General features: G+C 43.2%; 1 protein-coding gene across 1 annotated transcript; it reads left to right on the forward strand.

Annotated features, from left to right (window-relative positions):
- The first annotated feature begins 1627 nt into the window (after window positions 1-1627).
- On the forward strand, window positions 1628-23576 carry FAM83F (family with sequence similarity 83 member F). Its single transcript, XM_071731324.1, has 5 exons — window positions 1628-2310; window positions 6141-6308; window positions 13377-13498; window positions 14089-14801; window positions 19733-23576. Exons 1-5 carry the CDS (start codon window positions 1855-1857, stop codon window positions 19795-19797), a joined length of 1524 nt encoding a protein of 507 aa, XP_071587425.1. The 5' UTR covers window positions 1628-1854; the 3' UTR covers window positions 19798-23576.
- Window positions 23577-23810: the final 234 nt, after the last annotated feature.

Below are 23810 nucleotides of genomic sequence, written 5' to 3' on the forward strand. Positions count from 1 at the left end.
TATAAAACTGAAGATATATCTGTGAACCTACTCTTGCTTTCATGTGGGAGCCTTAAATGAAAACAAAGGATTACATTGTGCAGCTATGAATGAATAGAGCACCTAGGATTAAAGAGATTTTATTCAGCCGCTCATGAAATAGCCGAGTTAGAGAGGCAGGCAGCCTCCAGTACAGAAAAAAAAAACCAACCAGCAACTGGTTTAGTTAGCACTGGAACTAACAAAGCTGCACCTCCTGTGTATTTGTATATTGTAGTTGATTGACTAGGGTGTCTAAGATGGCATAAACCTCATTTGAAGATTTTTATACAGATACCGCAATTACGAGTGTTTTCACTTTTAAGGAATATCTGAAATTTAATGAGGCAAGAACCCACGTTGTAACTTTCCCTGTTGTAACCTGTGATGGGGTCTCTTTTTTTGCTTTGGCCATTTATTTTCACAAAAATCTGTAGGGATGTAATTACACTTCTGCCAAACTTGCTCAAAATCAGCCAGTGGGTTCAAAAGCTATTAGAGAGATGGACAGACAGGCAGACAGATGCAGACACCATGACCACGTAAGCTTCATTTCCATCAAAAATCAGGCTAAAAGAACCTATACAGAAAGTAACTTTTAAAGGGTACTTGATAGGTGGAGGAGTAGACCTCTGCAAAGTACATTTTCAAATTTTAAGTGAATTTCATGCTAGAAAAACCTACTGATGACAGTCTGGAATACTAAATTTCTCCCTTCTGGGAGAGAAGCAGCACAGAAGGAGTTCTGGCGCCCCAGCTCATCCTTGGATTTTGAAACCACCTCACACTGAGAGCAGGTAATTGTTTATAGAGAGGAGACAAAAAGCAGCTCCAGCAGCCCTGTCCCTAGAGTTTTTTTCTGCATGTGAGCACTTAGGGCTAATCACATACGTAAAGCACTGAAAAGCCTATGAATGTTTGTATTTCACCACTGCTTTGCCTTTCTCCCCGTTTCCTTGCTCATCCTTGCCAGCTCTGCCCCTGGGCTGCAAGGGGGAATCACTGCTTTTTATCCTTTGCGTAAAGTACCGCCCGCCGCAGAGGGGCTTGAATCTTGATTAGAGCCCCTAGCAACTATTGCATATCACGCAGGAATCATTATTTAACATCACAGTCCCTAGTCCCTCTGCTGGGACACGTGTATTGAAGCCGGGGATAGTTACTCACGTTCCTAGCCCGAGATTTGGGAGCAGGGAGGTCTGGTTTATTCCCAGCTCTGGCACCAGCCTGCAGGGCGGCCTGGGGCACATCGCGCCAGCATTTTCTCATCTGTAAACAGGGCACCCATCCCCTGCTTTCAGGGAGTCACCGAGCTGCTACTGCTGCTCTGGCAGCCGACTCGGAGAGGGCCGTCCAGCAGCCGATGAGCTGCGGCTACCATGATGCTCTGCCCGCATCCCTGTCCCCCACTCGTGTGTCGTGTCGTGTCGTGTCCCTCCCCCCTTATTCCATGAGCACCCTCAGCTGGCTGCCACGCCTGCAAAGAGGGGAGGGGGAATGGGAGGGAACCCCTCTTCAATAGACTTTTACATTCCCACCCCAAAATAACACCTGTGGCCCAGGTTCTTCTCCCAGCGCTCTGGTCCGGGGACCTCGCTGCCAGCCATGCAGGGGGCGACCACCCCTGTCCCCCCAAGGGGCACGGGTCTGGAAGAGAGGAGCGGGGCAGAGGGGACAGCAGCGTCCCCGAGCAGCCAGGGCAGCGTCAGGGGGCGGTGCGGCCCGCTCCACCCGTCGGGGCGGGCTCGGGCAGGCCAGGTGAGGCGGTCCCGGCTCTGCCTTTCCCTCCTTCCGCAGCCTCCTGGCCGGCCGGCGCTGCTCCGGGTGCCGGGCAGGATGGCGGAGTCTCAGGTGCTTCTGCTGGACGATTCGCACGTCAACGAGAAGGTGACGGAGGTCCAAGCCCGCTTCTACTACAGCGAGGAGCAGCGCCGGGCCCTGGAGGCGCTGGTGACCCGGGGCGAAGCGGCCTACAAGGAGGTGCTGAGGAAGGAGCAGCTCCGCGACTTTCTCTCCAGCCGGGAGCTGCAGGCACTGCGGGGCAGCTGGCGGGGATACGACGACCCCCGGGAGGGGGGCAAGGTGGCACGGGGGCCCGACGGCGAAACCCTTTCGCTGGCTTACTGGCCCGAGTGTTCGGACACGGAGGTGCCCCCGTTGGATTTGGGTTGGACCGACAGGACTTTCTACCGGGGCATCAGCCGGGTGGCCCTCTTCACGCACCCCCGCAAGGAGGAGAACGCGCCCCACCTGAAGGAGGTGGTGCGGGAGATGATCCAGCAGGCACAGAAGGTAGGGCCCGGCCACCCCACGACGGGCCACCCCTGCTCGCCTTCACGCCTGGGTTGGGGCCGCCCTGGCTGGGAGGGCACATGGGGCAGGAGGGAGATGAGGGTCTGGCAGGGCCCCCCAGCTGCTTTCCTTGCTGGCCCCAGCCAAGGCGGGAGGAGTGTGTTGACCCAACCAGAGGGTTGGTGTTTACCAGGCAGAGCTTGTCCTGAGGTTTGTTGCCGGTCATGTTATGGCTTGCCAAAGCTGATGCTCAGGATGGGGTTAAAGCCACCTTCCCCACCCCCCCAAATTGGGGTTTTTGTACCCATGTTTTGCTCTTCGTGATTCACTGGCTGGGTGGAAGACAGGTCATGGTGCTGTGCCAGCCACCCCTTCCTGTGTGTGTATATCCCTAGTTAAAGACAGGGCAGCAAGTTTGTTAGTGGGGTAGTGTGTGGGTTTATTTTTTGTGTGTTCTCAACACCATTCAGCCTTGACAGAATGCAGCCAGAGTCCAGACAATAAGCAGCTGCTCTTCCTCTTTATCTTTGACTGTGAAGGACTGGCAGTGGTGACAGGGCACCTCTGGCAAACCATCCCTGATGCTACAAGAGCTTGTGTTGAATAGGTAGGGGAGAGCTCGTGTTGAATAGGTAGGGGGGCAGTGAGGAGTTTTTTTCTAGGCCTGGGCAAAGTTTCCGGGGAAGACTACCCAGGAAATGATCCCCTTCAGAGCTCACGTCTTCACTGGCGAAAGGGAATAAAAGAATGAGAGACTGCATTCCTGCTCTTAGCCCTGCTGCTTTCTGGGTTTTTCTCTTTATAATTCAGCTGTTATTTCCTTCTCCACCCATTCTTTCCCCCAACCCCCTCCCCCAGCACACACTATACACAAAACCTTAGCAGACTTGTTAAAACCAAATCTGATGGGAAACACAACAAACTTTCCAGAGAGGCATACCAAGTCCACTTGGTATTCTCAGCTCTCTCTGCTCGGAGAAATACATGCACACCCCATAATCCTGTTGAGCGACTGGTGTGATCAGTTCTTCAGAAAAGCCAGAAGCCATAAAATGCTTACACTCTGATTTAGTGCAACTTCACATCCTCCTTGTGCTGCTGCATCTGCCTTCACAGACCATGCAAGGACTGGGAAACTGCTCTTTTCAATAGCTGTGCCTGGCACCTAAAAGTAATTAGCTCCTTTGCAGATTTTAATTTTTTTCACTGACTGAACGAACTGTACCCCTCCCAGCCCAAAGGTGGTTTTGTGCTGAGCAGCCATTTAAGTGTTTAATGGTCCTTTAAATAGGTAACTATGCCTATTGTGCTCAGCTGAGTTGGCCCTGGCAAAAAATAAAATTAAAAAAAGTCTCCAGATAGCAGCTTTTCGTTCAGCAGAGGAGAGTAGGTTTTGATTGGGTTTTTTGGGGGGTGTGGGGTGTAAATAGATACTAGTAATATGAGGCTCATGTCTGTGGGTGGGTTATCATCAGTGTTTTACAAACATATGTTAATTAAGCTACCTTGCCGCAATGAGATTGACAAGTTAATGCTTGCCAATCTGTAAATACCTGTGAAGAGCTAGGCACACCTATGGGCCTAATAGATAAGGTGTTATCCATAAAGATAAATAAGAGCAATGGGGAAAACCTCGTGTTAGGGTAGATACTCATGCTCTGACTTGCTTGTATTTGGGAACACACCTAGGAAATCTTCACACGTGACCAGCTGTGGCAGGGGTTTGACAAGACAAACATACTAGCAGTGAGGTTGCCCACTACACATTTTGCTGGCTTGGAAATGTGCAAGGCAGCTCATCTACATTTCCTATAGGACTGTGGTTTTCATGGGTTTCGTCCACAGTCTTGCTAAGATGCCTAAAATGGCCTGAAGCCTGGAGGGAACCATCCCTTCATATTTCAGGGCCAGTACAATTAGTGGTTTGTCCAGGTCATGGTGTGATTTCTGGAGTCATTGCAAATGGAGGGGATGGAAAGAAAAGAAATCCACATTTACATTGTCTATTCTTGATTGATTCCCTATGTGGATGTTCTTGCTTCAAATGAATACTGTCTGGCATCCTTACCCCTAAATAACTACGTCCATACCAAAGTGTGCAGAAGGGAGAGGAGCATAACAGGCCTGGATTAATGCATGAACTCTTAAGACATTTAATTATAATCTGTCTGTAAATTAAGTTGTTCAGGAATAAAGTGGTAGGAGTTCACTGTATTTTAATTTTCAGAGGTTCTAGTAACATTCCAAGCATCTCTCTGCTTTGTGCTGGGAAATGAGATCTAAGGCGGGACCTGACATCCAGTTCTGCCTAGTAGAAGCTATCAAGGGACATAATATTAGTTTATATGGTAGCTTCACAATAGTTCACCTGTATCAGGAACCTACATGTAAATAGTGGAGCATAACCACAATGTCAACTCTTTTTTTTCCCCTCTTTCTTACACAAGAAAAGCTTGTGTAAGCAGTGTTGACAGAAGGGGCCTGACAGAGCAGATGTATTGGTGGTTGTTGGCCATGCAAGCAGAGACTCAGCAAACACACTAAGGGGATGTTTACTGTGGCATCACTTTCCCAAAAGCAATTTGTTGAAGGCTGTTTTCCAAAGGAAAGGGGTCTTTGGTGAGAATTGTTCCCCTTTCTACAGGGTGGGGGGGCTCCTGCAACTTGAGCTTGGAAGTTTGCACTTCCAAACTTTGAGTGAAGAAAATCCTACTGTTTGAGTCTTCAGCTCTACTGACACCTGTATGTGCTGTCCCCAGCACAGCTTGGCTCATCAGTGTGACCCCAGCACCTGGGTAATGAAAATTTAAGCACATTTCTGCACTGTATATGGTCAGCATGAGAGCAGGCAAGTTGATATTTCCTAGAGAGTCTAGGAAAACAGTAGCTTACTTCATTCAAAGCCTTCCAAATGCTAGGCAAAATAACTCTTTCAGGCAGAAAAGTGAATTGATCCTTCTAATTGGTCCTTCTGTACCTTCAAAGCTTCTGCCTTCAAAGGTACAGAAAGGGAGAGAAAGACAAAACATGTAAGATCAGCAGTTGCCCATAACTGTCTTGGTTTTGTTGTTACTCATTCTATGATTGTTTGGGCTTGTCTGTCTTGTCAGTGCAACCTTTTGTTTTTATGTCAAATTATGCCCAGAAAGAGGGATTAGTTTTATACAGAAAAAAACCTATATGTGGAGAGAAGGAATGATCATTTTGTCTCCAGTCTTAAGCACATGCTCCAGTCAAAAACAGGGTATTTATATTTCAGCTTCATAAGATATTCATCAGGAAGCCAGCCTTGCGAACAGACTTTTGACAGGGATTTGGGAAAAGGGGAAAAATTACTGTTGTCAGCAGTATGCACCAAGGCTGAGGATTCAAGCCCTGATTCCTCTGTATGCTCACTCCTCCATTACTCATCCTCTGATTAAGTCTTAGAGCTGCATTTTTCATTCTTTTTCTTCAATCTATTTTCAGTGTTCTTTGTTTAAGTGCCTCCCTACAGAGGCAACAAAAGTTTCACAAAACAGAGGAAAAACTATCTATTTGGCTTTGATGCTCCTCAGGTTGCTGAAATAAGCTATCTTCCCTTAGAAAAAGGAGATGTGTCAAAGACATTTGTAAGGTCCTTCCAAAGTAGAGCAGGAGCCAAGCCAGAAAATTAGAACATTATTGGTAGTGCCTGGGCATGTACATCCTTGTACTTTTGTCTCCCCTGTATCTTCCTTCTTCATATTCTGGTACCAGTGCTCTCCTGTATCTTGCATCATTGTGATGGGCCTCCCTTTCATTTCCTAATATTTTATTCAGTTGTCTGTCTACCATCTTCTTGTTTCCAGATTATTGCAGTGGTCATGGATGTATTTACAGACCGGGACATCTTCCGTGATATTGTTGATGCAGCATATAAGCGCTGGATCCCAGTCTATATAATCCTAGATGAGGAGAGTGTGAAGCTCTTCCTGGAAATGTGCAGATGCCTTGACCTCAATGACTTGCAGATCCGGGTAAGATTTTTAATACTGAACCATTATTTCCTGCAGGTCCGTGACTTTTTTTCAATTGTAGTGAACCTTGGAATTCAGTTGAATGGGTAAACGCATCTCTTCTTCCCTGCAACTCTCATGGCAGCACTCAGAGGCTGATGGAACACAGAGTTATAAAAGAGTGGCTCACTAATATTGAAGGAAAGAAAAGGGAAATATTTGGGGGTTTTGACATTCATCTGAGACAGGGGTTTTTATAGTTTCTTGGCTCTTGTGTCCTAAAAATTTCCTCAGGAAGAAAATTATCTGAGGACATTCCTATGGGTCTTCTGTATAGTCCAGAGTAGCTTTTTTAGTTGTTTGCATGAATCCCTGTTATAGGACACATGCACTATGTGAAATCAAGACTTTTCTATCCATGAGTGATCATCTGGGAGTGAATGAACTTGAAATCTTCCTTTGCCTTAGAATACATGGGACTGAAGAGCATAGGTTCTCCACAGGTCCATATCAGATTATACCTTCATATAATGCATGCAGCACAGCAGAGTAGCCTGCCTAGCTTGGCTTGCAGAAGCAGGCTCAGTAGCATCTCATTCCCTTATATACAGACTGAAGTCCTCTGTGTGTTTATAGTTAGTATTGTATTCCCTTGGTTTGTTCCCCATATTTGCTTTAGTTACTGCTTCAGAGTTGTTCCCAATACTGGAAATGTTGTGAGGATGTAAACAACCTCATGCCAGACTCACCCCTCTTGTGTTCCAACTGTTCTTCTGAGCAGCAGTGGGGGGAAACCTGCCTTTTTGCCTGGAGGAAGGGCAGATACTCCATAAATACTCAATTATTAGTTTTAAAAAAACACAACTAAAACTCAGAAAGCTCTGAACATTGTAGAGGCTCATATTAACCATTTTAGGAGAACCATCTTAAATCTGAATGAAAATAACAAGCATATATCTGAACAGTGCTCCTGTGAACTGCCACTCTCCTCTGAGTTTCTGGACTTCATCAAAAAAAGATGTCCAACAGAGCAGCTTTCTTATCTTTCTCCAAAACAGAGATGGAAGTGTCTCTCCTCTAGTGTCTTTGAAAGCAAGACAAACATCATCATAATAGACTTGTTTCAAGCTTCAGGAGGATTCTGGGGCCTAGGCTTGAGTCTCTTTGGTACGAAACTGTAAAATCACAGCAGTAGTTCCATTTGCTTCAGTACCTGTTTCCCAGTACTTTTCTCACCATGTCATTGTGTGCAGGATTGATGCCTTCAGTACTGCATATTTTAACTCCTGGATAAACTGAATGAAAAGATGCCCTGGCATTTTAGAAAAAGTTGCAATGCTATTGGGGAGGTGAGTTCCTTTTTGAGTGCTTTGTCTGTCTTTAAACAATAAGTGATCTGCCTTCTCCTCCTCCTCTTACCATGTTCTCCATAGGTACCTGAATTTACACTCCAGAACCAATAATCACAGTGCCATGCTACAGCAGCAACTAGTTCAACAGCCTAGTTGAGTTACCCTTTCCAAAGAGGCAGGGTTCAAACTGAGGCCATCAAAAGCAGGAAGAAACTCTTCTGTGTCTTTTCTGTGCTTCCCTCCTCTCACAGTAGGCCTTGCTATGTTTTTCATCAAACTCCTTTGTCTAAAAAAATTCCAGATAGAAGGTGACCTGAAGGAGGTCCACTGAGAAGAACTTCTTAACATCCTTCTTTGACCCAGTTGTTCACAGTTTTCCAGAGCTCCAGCTCACAGAGGGCTGTTCTTCAACTTTTTCCACTCTTTTCCAGCCATCTCATACTGTATCTTAAGTTCCCTTTAAGGTTCTTGTATCCCTTTTCTAGTGTGGCTAAGGCTTTAGTTACTTTTGTTAAGGTCAATGCAATTTACTTCTGTTTGTGATACTGTAGAAGGACTGGGAAGTCTCCCTGTAAAGGGCAACAGGTCATTTACCTTTCAAGGAAAATGGTCTCTTTGTATCCTGCCCAAGACTGCCTTGGATGTATCTTTGCTGCTGCTTGGGTCAATATGGCAGAAATCATTATACTGTGATGAACAAAAGGGAAAGCATTCTCTCCTTACACTCTCTTTTTGCATAACCATTTTGCTTTCTTCTTAAAGATTTTCACCAGTATGTCAGCAAAGAAATTACATACACTTTCTTTCTGCTCTTCTTCCCAGTTTTCCTTCAGAATGCCTGTGCAAGATTTACAGGATGGCTTTTTATCTGAAAGTTGCAGCAATGTGCCATGTCACTTTTAAGTTTTAGATCCAAGTTCTGATCCCAGGGCAAGACAGCCATGGGCTATGATTGCTGCAGGGTCAGGATGCTTCTTCTGTCATCACCAGATGGTCGCATTGTTCTGCCCTTTTGGTTCCATTGCCCTATTCATCCTATGCAGAGTGAATACTTCAGAAGTCCTAATACAGGGAGATTTAGTGTTAACACTGGATTTTGCTCTTTGTCTACATACATGGCTGGGCATTTTGACAAAACTCCTAACTATTGTATCATTTTGAGATGGCAAGGTATCATGACCTGCGGGCAGACTCACAGTAGGGAAACTGCTGTGGGGAAAACAGTACCTGACTCTTCAAAGACAAAAAGTTCTTTACTAACTCCAAGCATGAAATGAGAAATCCTCACTTTTTGTCTGAAGGCCAGAGATCACTATAAATGCATTTAAATTCAATTCTTGGTACATTCATCCTGGGATGTTAGTAAGAGCCTGTCATGTGTGCATGAGTCATATGGCTTCCTGAGCCTACAGGACATGGTTTGCCAGACTTCTGTTATGTTTGACACAGGAGTGTTCTTCAGAGATCACAATTAATCAGAGTTCTCCAAGATCTAAAATTTGTGACCCCACAAAAAGTCCTCTCCTTGTTGACCTGACAGTGAGTGTTCTCACCAGTTTTTAGACAAATTCTCATTCTCCCCTGCTTCTGCTGAGACCTCAGTGACAGACATTCCTGCTTAAAGATAGGGAATTCACCTAGAGCTCCAACCAAGCCCATAGAATGAGTTACCTGCAGGAAGTTTACCTTTGTGTTAATTTTTACCTTTGTTTTCCCAACATGGATGGAGTTCCTCACTCCCCCTCACTCTAGAAATTCTTAAAAGTTTCTGCCTAAAAAATTTTTGGAATTTCATGTCAGTATTTTACATCTTTCCTCATGGATTCCTAACTCAAGCAGGGGAGAAGCTGAATGTAATGGGATACAGTGCTGTTGGTTTTTTAATTATCTGTTAGAAAATTCTTCTAGGCTGCTTGTGACCTTCTGAAAATGAGGAATTACGAGGCTCTCTTTTGCAAAGATGCAAATAACTAGTACCCTGCAGTGACCTTGGCAAGCCCATTCCAGCCAGCTTCATTCCATCCTGTTCTACTTGAATACCTGCAAGTTTTTGTCAGCAAGCCTGCCTTTTCCTAAAAACAGTTCAGGACAAACACATAGGAAAAGCCCATAATATTTCCCAGCATTACTTGCTGGCTCCTTCCAGACTGTGGCTGAATAAGAAAAATTCCTTTACTGTTGTTATTATGGTTCTGTCCACATGAACCTCATCTGTTTCTTCCTCTTCTTTTAACCCCAGCTAGGATTTAAGAGTGGAAATAATTGGCATCTGGGCCCTCCTCATCAAAACTATGCTGAGGTGAAACTAGGACAAGAAAACAAAGGACAGAAACTACCCTGACAGATTGTAGTGACTGGATCTGATTTTTTCAGGGACAACAGAAAGGGGATCTCCACATTTTAAAAAACACAGTCAGTATGAGGAACAGTTGAGTCACTGCCATCTATCAGCTACTACTTTTGTCTGCTGTGTCTCCTTAATCTGTTTTACATCTGTTAGTTTATAGTTGTTGTTCATGTCATCTATCCCAACCTGAAGTAAAGATCCCTGCTTGCTTTGCAATGTATTTATCAGTGGTTGTTCTAAGAGGGAAGGTGCACACAGAATTCCCTGGTAGAAGTCCTTGAAATGCTTCCCTTTAGAGCATGAGTCTTGTGGCCCCTACTCAGCCCCAGCTTGTGTTTGCTGCTGCCCAGGTCCGTCAAGTGATAACTAAGTGTCAGTAACAATACAACCCATTACTGACATTCTAAACTGGGTCTAATTTAAATTTCTGTTAAAAAGGTTCAGGATGAGGTTTAAAAGTGTGTCCTAATAAAGGAAGAAAGACTGATTCCTTCACTGTTTGCATTAGGATGCTCTGTCAGGCTTGACTGTTAGCAGTCTGTATTAAATTGCTGCCAGAGCGACGTTAGTCACTGCTTGTGATAAGGAGTGGTGCAAGCCTGTGTAAAGGAGATGTGATAATTTAATGCAGCCTGCAGCTTCCATAAGCCAGGGGATGACAAACCTTAAGCAGGCTTCTGCAAGAACACAGGTGTGGAGGAGTCACTTCTATTGGGTGAACAAATTGATCCTATACCTAAAATATTTGTTACTACTGTAACACCAGTGCCTCCTAAAATGGCTGCAGTCTCATCTCATTTATATTTGTGTTTCCTCTTCTATTGTTATATAGTCTTCTGTACATGAACTCAAGCTTGTTCCTCCTTGTGTACAGCTTGATGTACAGTCTACAGTGTAGAGTCTACAAGTGCTCCAAGATCCTTCAAGGCAGACAACATTATACAAATAACCTGTTAAGTGACTCGATGTTTATATGACTTTGTGCTTGGTTTTTGCATTTCAAGATGTATTTATGCACTCCTGTGCCTACTTTGTTCAAGGAGGTTTATGTGTTCAGCTGTTTGATTCTATCCCTTCTGTATCTTTCCAAGTGTTACGTGTAGCTGGATTACTGCAGAAATTCAGCTGTGCTCTCTTTCCATCAGAAGAAGGTGATATACATATTTATCTATACATACATAGCATATACATACAAACACAGTAAAATCACACTTGCTGCATGCTAGAAAGCTTTCTGCTCACACAGGCTGTCACTTCTTGATTCACAAAGGTACATTACATGTCAGAGCTTTTGACTGCTGTGAAAAATGGAGGTCCTTCTTGACACTTCCAGTCAATATCCCATGATTTGGCAAATCCCAAATCCAACTTCACTCATCAAGGGATTAAAAAAAAAAATAATATTTCAGGTGTTTAGCCAGCCAACTACAAATGTTATTTTAAATACTGGAAAGGGTACCCTTTCTCCTGTGCTCTGCCCAAGCTGCACTCAGCATCCCACACATATGACTCACTGCTGGGCCTTGGGAAAGTCACTTCATCTTTTTTTCTTTCAGGCTCCTTATCTTTAAAACAGGGTAATAATAATTTTGGCAGTGTTGGGAGCATTAATTAGCTAATGCCCACACAGGACTCTAGACCGATCAAGCATTAGATGAATATGAAATATTAGTATCATCAGTTACTCTTAGTCAGAATTTGTACTGACACTGCTCTATTTTAGTGGTGAAAACAGGAGAAGATTCAAACAAGAAAAGCTATATTCAGAAAAATGTTGGTTTTGTTTAAGAAAATATCTGCATTCTTATAATCACTAGTTCCTGCATGATGATTTCTGTAGACTATCAATATTTAAGCCATGAGGAAAGTTTATAATAATAGGACTTAGCTCTTTGTGGGGTCCAAGGATGTGCTAGAATTAGCCAAATCCTCATCATTCTCCTGCTCTGTAGATAGGGGAGAATGAGGCAAAGATGAATTGACTTTCCCAGAACATCCCATGATACAATATCAGAACTGTGACTACACTTGGGACTATCTAACTCCCAGCCCTGGATTTATTATTCCAGATCACACTGCCTTTTAGCTTTCCATTATTAAAGAATTCTTACAGTAACAGATAGCGGAACAAAGAAAATAGTCTGAATTTGTGTGTCAGGATGACAAGATAATTTACTCTAAATTTATACTGATGATCAATGCCTTTGAGTTTTCGGGGAATGGAGTGTGTGTTTCGTGTTAAACTGTTTGGTAATTCAGGCTTGTGCAGCCAGGACCCATGAGCAGAATAGAACTCAGTCCAATGTTCAAATATATACTTACAGTAAGTGCAGGCACACATCTGTTGTTGAAAACCATGTAACCCTAAATCTGTGTTTTCTTAGTAGTGCTTTGTTTTATGACTTGTAGGTTTTAGAGCCAAAGGGCATAAGAAGGGAGGTTTGGGGAGAAGTATCATCTTTTTCCAACTGCTTCAATTCATTTAGTGAGAAGTTTTTTCTTCCTATTCTTCAGAAATTCATATTTGCTGATCTATTCAAGGCATCAGTAAGAGACACTTACCTGCTCCTTTTGTTCAAAAAAAGTTATGTGTTTTTTTCACTCCCTGTTGAACAGTGAGGAATCTAGGTGGACATTGTAACTATTCGGGGTTCTTAGCAAAATTATAAAGGTCAAAGTTCTCCTTTTTTTATAACAGAGAGCAAACATCTGTCTTCTGAGCAACAGAATTGTTTCCTCCTTTCTTCTGTAATAATTACATTTTCCAGTCTTTCAATTTGCCCAGTTTTGTCAAGTCATATGTTGTTGGGAATCAGAGCATAAGAACAAAAAGAATGTAATATAGATCTATCTCATGCATTAATCTCCAAGTAACTGTGTCCTTTACATTGACAAGTGATGCAGAGTTGTTCTGTGGTCCTGCTAATGTAACCTGGAGAAGAGGAATAGGGAACCATGGAATAGGGATGTGGATTCAGAGTGCAGGCATGACTCAGAGCTGCTTCTGATTCATTCCCCTGAACTGGGCTGGGCCTTCCGAGCTACAGCACAGGACTGGAGATGGAGGATTATTTGATTTTGAAAGCATTGTCTTGCCAGTGGGCTAAGATGAATAGCTGAAGACAGCAGGCAGGGCTACAAAGATGCTGACCCATTGGACAGGGCTATAAACTAATGGAGGGGAGTGACTTGCCTAAATAGGGATGACAACAGGTCTTACAGCACTATGCTTTCCTTTCTGCAGCCCTTCTGATTTCTGGTGGCTGATACAACATGAGCTGTAGTCCCAGAAGTAGTGAGATAATGTGATGTGTTAAGACTTGGAGCTGGCAATTCTCTAATTCTCTGCCCTGTTTATTGTGAGGCTTTGTCTTTTCACCTCCCTGTTAGAATATCCGCATACGTTCTGTGACAGGAGTTGGGTTCTACATGCCAGCAGGGAAGATCAAAGGCACATTGGCATCCCGATTCCTCCTGGTGGATGGTGAAAAGGTGGCCACTGGATCATACAGGTGGGTCACTCTTGCTTAAGGCAAAGCTACATTGTTTGTGTAAAGTATGGCTTGCAGCTTTGCTTGAGAGTCTTCATCCCATGTCATTCCCTTCCTTGTCCCAGCGTTTCTAATCTGCGTGGCAACTGCAGAAATCCAGGTGGAATGACAGAGAAGGTGGCACAGGGCATAAACTGCTCCTGAGAGAATGGAACATTCCCATGCTAGTGGACCATTTCAGTGAGGTAGATAAGAGTTCCACGCTGTGTCAGGTGGTGGCCTGTGAGGACTCCGCAACAGCCACTGTACTCAGTTGTTTTCAGTGAGGTTTTTAGTCTGAAGATGCCTTATATTCATGCAGTGGTGCTTTTTAAATAAGGGTGAACACTCCCTGAGAGCTTTAGGGCCTTTTCTTCCAGATTTGGTCTGCATGCCTAGTAAAGAACAGTAATGAAGAGTTTCATGTATCTATCCTGACCCGAACTTGTTAAGGACATATGGACAAATGTCACAATGCTATATATTCCCATGTAATATCCTACATATTGTTAGGTGGGCTGGGTCAAGTATGCACCCAAAAATCTAATGCTGGTTCTGTTTCCAATTCTCAGCTTCACATGGAGTTCATCCCACATAGACAGAAACACCCTGCTAGTCTTGACAGGACAGCATGTGGAGATGTTTGACATTGAGTTTCGTGAGCTCTATGCCATCTCAGAAGAAGTAAATCTCTACAAGGAACTGGGTATTGCTAACCCATTCCTCCTTGGAATTGGGAAGCCAGGCCTTCATTCCTCCACTGTAGCTCGGAAGTTCATTAACCCCAAGTATGGTTTAGTGGCAGGGGCAACTCGTGGTGATATGATGCTCTGGGCTTCACGACACCGGCAGAATAATCAGGGGAACATGGAAAAGGAGGAAACAAGTGAGTCAAAGAAACGGTTAAATCAGTTTCTGAATGACTTAATCACATTGGAGCAAGAGTTCCCTGAAATTGATCCACCTCTGGAGAACTTGATTAAAGTGAATCGGAGCCCTCAGAAACTGTTTTCCCGGATCCAGGTGGACCTGAAAATTAAATCCAAATCTAGGGAGTCTATTCGTGACGTGAAGAAAGAAGATGTACTGGCCAGTTCAAAGCAGGGAAAACGGTTTGCCAGTGGGATTTTCAGTCGCAAGGCCAAACGGTCTCCAGGCTCAAGCATTGAGGCCAATTCTTTTGCCAGTGAAGGACATTCAGGAGAAGACCTTGGAAACATGAAACTGGAGTATGAGCGGCTCAGCATGGGCCATGGCAGTGTTCGGAGCACTGGAGGCATCTCAGGTAAAACTTTTAACCAGCATATTCTGTTTCTGTGTCCCTTGTTCCAAGTTTGGTTGACTGCTGCAAAGGTATTCAATATAAAGCACCTGTGAGCAGATGCTGTTATTTCTTCCCTATTAAAATGAGCAGGATCAAAGAAGAGTAGAAGTTTTACAAAATGGTACTGGCAATTTAAGTTGAAGGGAATTTAATAGGAGTCTGATTGTAAAGTTGGTACTTCTCATGGAAATGTTTTCTCATACTTTTCAGCAGGTGGGTATGGAGAAAGGGAAAGGTGAATGGCTCCCTGTGTAAAACAGGTTGTGTGTATAGTTCATTAAGTGCACTGCCCTAATAAACAGCAGCAATATGTTCATTGTTGTGGAGGCTAGCAGGGTGCAGACTGATTTCCAATCTAACCCTTCCTTTCTGCATTTGGGTTTAGTGGGGTGTGTTTACTGTGACAAGTTGCTGGTGGAGAGCAAAGGAAAATGCATTCATGTTGAGGTGAGGGGGCAAAGAGTGGAGGAAAAGGTGGAAGGTTTTTTAATTTGTTCCTTTATCACCTGAAATGGGGGCAGAAGTTGTGTAAATAGAACCTATGGAGAAGAACTAGATCTCAGCTTTTCTGTCTTTGATAACATGATTGATATTTTCACGAAGTCCTTCCAAGGCTTCATAAGATTGAAGACACAAATGATAAAAGGTTTTCACCTGGTTTATGGGTTCATAGCTAACTTCCCAAGATTTTAGATGTTCTGCAGATGCAGATCGAAGTAAATCTACAGACTATTCAGCCTGGTTGTCTTCCTCTCTCAGTGAGCTGTGCTGCATGTCAGTACTTCTGTCACCAGCAGGAAATTAAACTAATTCCAGGGAGAAAATTTCTCCTCAATTTGTCTGGCTGGGGACCTTTCTGTGCTCTGATGAATGTGTAATACAGGCATAGAGACACTTAGTTCTCTTGAAACTGCTGTGCTGTAACATGGAAAGACAAAAGGTTCTGGGCCATCTCATCCAAATTGTGTTCCTGCCTAGAAAGGTTGTACCAGATGATTCTGGAGGTCTCTTCCAACCTTGCATTCTATGACTCTGATTCTCCTGAGATCAAAAAGGAGAGCAAAGCTTTGGGATGGTCAAGAACAGTGACTGATTAGGTTCTTAGAAATATTTCTGGCTGAAGGAAGGACAGACTCAAAAATGCCAAATGAACACAAGAGAAAAGAACTGTAAGAAGGCATTGATAATTTATTTAAGATTCCAGTAGACCCATTTTAAGACGTGTGCTTGGCATTTGAGGAGGCAGGAGTAAACCCTGAGGGTAAAGAGGGCCTCCCTCCAAATCACTACTTTCTGTCTTGATCAAAGACATTATGTGCTGCTGGGCCCCATTCCTCATGGCCATGAAAGACAAAGTCAGTGAAGATCTTCGGGGAGAGGTACGGGCATTTCTTCACGGCATTTCTTCACGTAGGAATGGACGTGAGGGCTTGCACTACCCTCTAGTGACAGCAGCAGAGAATTGTGTCATCTCTGATTTGTCAGCACTTGGCAATATCGGAGGTTCCCTGCCTTTCTCGCTGTCAGCTGTTTTAAAGCGGCCAGCCCGCCATTCTTGCAGTGTCATGATGAAATTAGGTGCAGATTAAGGCACGAAAGAGATGGGTGTCTGTAGCTGAACACTGGGGTGCTGAGCCCTGCTGGGGCGTTGCAGTCAGGGCAGCAGAGATGGCCCTATCCCTTTTAACACAGTGGATCTGTTCCAGACAGTCTGATGCTTGGTCTGGATCATTTCCACAAAGACACAATCATATTATTATGTTCAGGTTTTATTTATTGCCACTGTTGCGTCCTGAGAGCTGCCACCTTTTTTGATAAAGGGGAAGGTCAAGCACACCAGCCTTTCTGCTGTGCCCTTCCTGACCTGGTAGGTCTTTTCAAGGAGTCCCTGCAAGTATTTGTTTGTTTGTTTGTTTGTTTTATGCAAATTGAGAATGACTGTTCATGTTGGCAATGGGAAACTCGGCAGCTTTTGAAGTAAGGTGTAAGTAGACTTAGGTCCCCTGGTGTTGTAAAAGGCTGGAGGGAGATCTCTGCCAGTGCATTGCTTTTGAATTGAATCACTGCTCTTGAAATAAAGTTTCTTCAGTCTAATAGTCCCAAAGTGACATGTGAACACGAATGGTAGAGGGCACATTAGGAAGATGGAGAACCATAAGAAAGTGATTTAAAAAAATGAGATATCCAGAAGATCCTGCTGCTACTTGATCAGTAGCACATGCTTCATTAGGTTTCAATAAAAAATTCTTGAACATGCGCATGGAATAAAGTTCCAGATTTAAGACAAAAAAGGAAGGCTCTTTGCTTTTTGTTAACTGGAGGACTGACTTAGTTTTAAAATTTAAGTTGGTTTTGAGCATGCCTAATAAAAAGTGATGCTGTGATACTCGGGGTGAGAGAAGGGATGTAAGAACTGGAAATGAAGGAGGGGAGAAGGTGCTTGGTATGCAGTGAGGTTTGGAGGCAGTAATTCAGAGCTTCACAGTTTAATATAGCTGCCCTTACCTTTTGTAAAGATGAAACAGCACACTTAAGCCCTGCGAGCCTGCCTGTGCACACAGCCTCCAAAGTTACTGTAAATTCTGTAGTACCACTGAGGCACATTCCACCTTGCAAGAGAGACCAGATCCGCATCTTGAGTAGCTCACAGAGTAATTGAAAGACATTATTTAAGCAAAGGTCAGGTTAAATCTTGTAAGAGAAAATGGTGACAAAGAGTCTGAACTGGGAAGGGAAGTGATGACAGTGTGTTCCACGACAGAATCTGGAAATCTGACTCAGTATTTACATGCTATAGAAAAGCATACCTATACGTTGGAGCTGGGAGTCTGGAAAACGCAAAGGCTACAGGTAGCAATGTTTCAAACTGAGTATCTGAATGAACATTCCGAGGTGTTGTCCTAGCACACCGTACAGAGACTGTGCTTTGTCTTACAAGTCGTCCTTAAACCACCCCACCAAGCTGACACAACTCTTGAATTTCACTGTTTCCCACTTAGGAACCCAACAGCAGCAGCTCTGAACCTGACCACAGTCTTCTTAGTTTTAAGCTGCTGCTGGGCAGACTGTGATCAGCAAAAACATGTCTGTGTGCAGGTTCTGAGAAATACTGCAAGGGTCTGAAAGCTTTTGGAAGTCAGTAGATTTTGTTTTCTGTTTTCTCCACTGGAAGAATCAAAGTGGACTTGTTCAGAGGGATCTGCTATCTTGAGTTGCTCCATGCAGTGGCCTTCACTCCTCTTGAGTGCTGGTTGCAGAATACATATGCTTAATAGCAGGATTTTGTGTTTCCCTCTTGTGTACTTCTTGAAACAATGGGATTTACACTGGGAGCTGCAATACCACAAAAACAGCTACTTAGTTATCACCAGTGCTTTTCAGATGAAATGAGATCATGGATGGGTGACAACTGGAATTTTCAGCCTCTTTTCTAAAGAGAAAGAAGGGAATGTTGTTGTGTATCTATAACAAAGGTGTTTGCTCTAAATGTAGTGGGATCTGTAGAAAAAGATCAGAATAGTAGAAAGTGAGAAGAATTGAGAAAGTGAGAAAGAGTTGAGAGTGAGATCAGGCAGAGGAGCACAGACACTTTTGAAAGTAAACTTTAATGGTCTTGAATATGACACAGACTGGGAGGGGAACAGGAGGGGTGAAGAGACAGGAATAATTATAAACTTAGGAGTAACATACCAAGTGGGTCAAAGAGGGCACAGGAAGTAGAAAGAAATGTCATGGGGAGATGTGGGGAGTAGACAGTAGCATGCAGAGCAGCCACAAAAATGAGGGCAGGCTGCAGTACAGCCTCCCACACAGGTATCAAAAAATTGCTTGGATATCAAGAAATTGCAGTGTGGAAGAAGGTGGAGGGAAGAAAGCTCTTCTCTTCCCCATCACCTATGGGTGAGGAAAACACTGAACAATCTCCTCAAGAAAGAGGTGAAAAATGTTTCACTTGAAGCCAAGTCTAGAGACAATGCTTGGGTTCAAAGCTCTCTCATCTTAGCAATGTTGAGACTTCTCAGTAGCATGTCACCATGACCTGCAGCAGGGCCTTACTCTGGCTCCAGCCACTGGCTCCAGCTGTTTGGGAGATGCACATGCACCTTCCTTCTGTACAAATACCTGAGTGGAGCCCACCTTTGTTCAGAGTGACTGCAAGCCACGTGGCAGCCCCTCTCAGTACATGTCTGTCATGGGCTATAGGTCACATAAGCCTTGCTGAGCTGCCTTGCTTGCAGAAGCCTCTGCAAACACAAATACAGTGCTTGAACAAAATTTGCTGGGGAACCCAGACCAACATATAGTTATAATGAAGGAGATGAGACAGCAGCACAAGGTTTGAAAAGTATAGGTACAGAAGGAATCCATACAGTGAGCAATGAAAAAACCTAAGATGATTAAAATTTGGGGCAGCACAGTATGCTACTTGGCATTTGTCTTGGAAAATAAATGGTGGTAATACTGTCTCTTGGGATGTTTAAATCAGGATGTGAAAAAACCTCTAGTGAAGAGTGTGTGAGGATCAAATAGGGGAGATAACTTGACTTTTTTTCATACCTCACTTTCTGGAAAACCTCCCACCCAAGTCATGGCCAGACCTTGTCACTGCCAACTTGGACCCGAGAATACTAATGAAGGTGGTCTGGGTACAGGCCAAAGCCTGGAAATACTTCTCCAGTGGTTTTCTCTAAAATATACTCTGAATTTGCTCTTATTTTAATCTCTCTTAATTTCACAGCAGTAGGAAATAAAACCACAAGAGAGTGCAGAGTAATGTAGGTCTGACACAAAGTGTGTAGTAAATAATGAGAGAGGATTGAAGCATGAATCCCAGCTTTATCTAGGTCTTATTTACTTAACATTAACAACACTTTAACTTCTTTTCATTCCAGGTAACCTGGGTCCAAACTCCACTATGAGCGAAAAAAACAAACAATCTACCTGTGTGTTATCTTGATTAGGAAGGATCGTCTGGAGAACTGAAGACTGAACAAGCTGGAACAGTAACCTCTTGATTTTGAACCTACAGCTATGTCCTCATGCAGTGGTCTGTAAAGCCACCGTGTGGTCCTGGATGCACCTGCCACCCCCAGTTAAATAAGCACATTTACTGGGTGAAGTATAGGATTATCAGTTTCTTAAATGAGGGTTAGTGATGAATGTTATTATTCCATGTGTCTGTGTGCACACTTATTTTATATATAAAAACAACTGTGATGACTGGTCTCAGAGCTTGCTCTGTGTCCAGATAAATACAGGAGATATTCTGACTTACTTGTGCTGCTACTTCAGTCTGTCTAGATACAGACACAGTCACTGTTTTGCATTGTTTACTCCCCTGCACTGCAGAAATGTATTGGTCTGACTGGATGGAAGGCTAAATCCAATCGAAGTGGCAAATTCTGGGAGAAACAAGGATGTTTACAAACAGTGTAGCAATCCTTTGTCCACAAGGAGACTTCCTGTAGATTCCTGTTGTCACTTATCCCATGGAAATGAGTAGTCGACGAGAAGGTTTTAGATAGCAGAGGCAAAAATATCAGTATCATAAATATACTATGTCATAAATACAGCAGTCAAACAAGGTGATTTTGCAAGAATGTAGTAAAGAGAAAAAATGGAATACAGGGGACATTTAACCTGTAGTTGAGACTGAATCAGGAGAAATGCCCTATAAGGGGGTCTGGGCAGTTGCTAGAAAATCCTGCTTGTTCCTAATTCAGCAATATTTTACCCATCATGGAAACAAATGCTTAAGGAGCATAGCCTTGAGGGCTCAAAGAGGAAAAGAGGAAGCAGAGGAGGCATACAAGCATACCAGCTTTTCAAACGTTCCCTTTTATTTTTTTTTAAGTTTACCTTTCCAAACTCTAAATCATACAAAAATTGAGAGTTTTGATCCATAAAAAGCACTGCATGCAATCAGTCCAAAGGCCATCTGATCTGCTATTCTGCCTTTGAGGATAGCCAGTAACCAGTGATCAAAGAAGCATCAAATATAAAGCTTGTATATAGAGGTCTTTCTCTGACACTGTTCCAGCAGCCTATGGTCTTTCTGAACTGGCAGTTCCTTCTGGGTCTGGCATTCATGAATGCATTTAGTCCCCTTTTAAAAATCCTTTTCTACTTTTGGCCTCCACAGTGTTCTGTGGCAATGAACCCTGAGTTCATTGTGTGGTATGAAAAAGAACTTGTCAGGCTGTTCTAATGGTTTTCTTGATTATTTCCTTGAGTGACCCTAATTCTTCCACCATGAGATGTAGTAATAACAACCCCTGTTCCTTGTCTCCTTGTCACTTGTGACTTTACAGGCTTGTAGCATATATGTCCTTAGTCATCACTTAGTTCTGAGTTGCAGATTCATGGTATACATGCCTGTTCATTATATGGGACCTGTTTGACACCTCTGTCCTCATGTTCGTTGGCTCTTTTCCAGCTCTGTCCACAGAGTAGAGAAAGGGGTGGGTTTTGTTTTTTCAGTGTGTGAATTGATGTTCAACTCTGCTTTTTTGCCATCTGAATTACATACTCTGCTGTCACAAATGAGCCCTCTTCTGAAACCTAAGAAAAATAATTCCTAATCGTAAGTAGACACCTGAAAACTAACATACCTACTTGCCAAAAAAAAAACCCCAAACCTCGTCAGACATCAGAAAAAACACAGGTTTAGTTTTCTTTCCTTTTGTTTCAGAGAAACCATTTGGGTTTTGCACTGCACAACGAATTCACACCAGAGGCAACTGCTGTACTCCCAACACAGAACAAGCTGTTCCAAACATTCATCTAGGTGCTGAGCTGCAGTCTCGTTGTTACACTGAAACAGCTGTCTGTAGTTGGTGATAAAATGGGATTGATTGATTGATTGATTAACTGCCTTTCCTGGAAATGTATTTAACTTGAATGGCAAGCAGGGCCATTTTATTCTTAGTTTACCCTGTTTGTTTACCCTTAGTTTGTCTGTCTTGAGACCCAAAAATATTGAAGGTACTGTGCTCTCTTTTAAATGTATTTATCCTTACTCAGAGGGTTAAATGCTTGCTACTCTATATAGCCTTCTGGGAACAAGCTGTAGTTTTACAGCTGGGTCTTTTAGCTCCTATCATCAGCAGTGTTTTATAAAATTGTTCCTGATAATGGGAGAAAAGAGGTGTTGGAAATTACACCATCATTTGGACGTAGGAGTAACTTAATACATGAGCTATCCTGTTGGCTTCAGGTGTACTGCTCACGTGCCAAAAGCTACTTGCTGTATGTTTGTGGGATTGTCTAAAATGGTTTGATTTTGTCATACTTCCATTGTTCTCCAGAAATTTGGGAGATTTTTTTTCTCCTTATATGTATTTAACTTTGTTAGCAGAAATCAGAGACACGTTTAGCAGGCCAACATTGTTCCACTTTTTGTTCTGGTAAGAACATTGTCATCTGGTGCTTCCATGTTCTCCCAGACTTTAAAAATATTTATTTATTTTTTTAATTGTGCAATAGGTTAATTAACTAATTAGTACTACGTTGATATATATATGGTCAGGTTTTCCAGGAAGTCCCCTATCACTTTGTCTTTATGTCTTTGTTGCTTCATTTTGGGTGGAGTGACTTTACAAATAGTCCAAGAGGATGATTTCACTTGCCCTTCCTTTCCTTCTGTGCTTACTTACTAATGCTCTTTACTTTCTCTTTCCTATGATGGATGTGAGAGCACTTTTCTTTAACTTTGTCAACTAACAGTCTCTTCTTTGCAGTCTCTGTTCTGTTTGTCTTCTATTTTAGTGCCACACCAGTTCCTGAAAGGTAGCGTTCACTTGTTTTTAAAGCCCTTCCCCTATCACAGAAGCCAAGTCTCATGCCTTGACTCTGCGGGTTAGTAGAATTCCTTAGGCTTATCATGCACTGTTTAATTACTTAATTTGAGAGAGCAAACTTGCTTTCTTGCATTACATGAATCTGCTCCTTAAGCTCAGCGTGACTCTTTGGGGATGTGTGCAACCTTGCTGATCCAGAGTGGACGTTTCAGGCACTGGTGGAACTTGTTCTTTACTGAAGATAAAATCAGCAGAACTTGGCTGCTCCTATGGCAACAGATCAGAGTCTAAGTGAGATGACCACATTTATTTTGACTAGTTTTGCTGATTGTGGTTCTTGATGAGTGCTAGGAACCTGAGGCTGTGACCTGTCAGATGAATCTCTATTGCTCTCCAGATAAAATGTGGTTGATGGTGCTGGGGGGCAAGGAGCAGTGGTTATGAATTCTGTTGAAGTCCACTAGTGGAGGCTGAAGGTAGTACCTGCATCTGTCTTCAACTAAACTGTCTTTTGGTCCTTGCCCAAGATGCCATTTCTTGCAACCAAGCCACTAACCTCCCAAGGGGGCAGGAGAGATGGGAGACGTTGGTGTTCAGTTGCTATTTTAAAGAACAAAATTAGCTTTCTTTGGCATCTGTGTTCTAACTCTGGGCAATCCCAAGAGGATGCCTGTTCTCCGGATCTTGTTTCAGCTTTGGCTTGTCAGCCCAGGTTTGCTAATCTGTGTGGCCTACAATTGTGGTCCTGGTTTTGGACAGACAATAACAAAGCTGGGACTCACAGCTCGCTCTTTCTGGCGTGAAATAGTGAGTGATTCTGAATGTGTGCCTTTTGGGTTTCTTTTGGTATGCATTTGTATATTTATGTGTATGTGTCCAGTGAATTATGGTGGAGACCTTTTCTAAGTCAAATAAACTCTTTACTATGTTACATTCATATAGTTTGTTCATTGGTGTTGCTTTTCATTTCTCAGCTACAGTTCCCAGGTTTGGGGGATTTTTCTTGTTCCTTTTTTAAGAACCTGTGCTGTCTGGATTAGAGCAGGTTCCTGTGTAACACAGGAACATCTTTTGCCAATGTTTGGCGATGCTTGTTAAAAGATGTGTGGGCAGCTGAGTTCCCCACATGTACAATGTCCTGTAGCTTTGAGTACCTTAAGAGAGACTAATT

Source organism: Heliangelus exortis, chromosome 1 (genome assembly GCF_036169615.1).
Source record: "Heliangelus exortis chromosome 1, bHelExo1.hap1, whole genome shotgun sequence".
NCBI lineage: Eukaryota > Metazoa > Chordata > Aves > Apodiformes > Trochilidae > Heliangelus > Heliangelus exortis.

Coding starts and splice junctions, on each gene's coding strand:
- FAM83F (XM_071731324.1), top strand. CDS start 1,855: ATGGCGGAGTCTCAGGTGCTTCTGCTGGACGATTCGCACGTCAACGAG. Junction 2,311..6,140: donor TGATCCAGCAGGCACAGAAG/GTAGGGCCCGGC, acceptor TCTTGTTTCCAG/ATTATTGCAGTGGTCATGGA. Junction 6,309..13,376: donor TCAATGACTTGCAGATCCGG/GTAAGATTTTTA, acceptor CCTCCCTGTTAG/AATATCCGCATACGTTCTGT.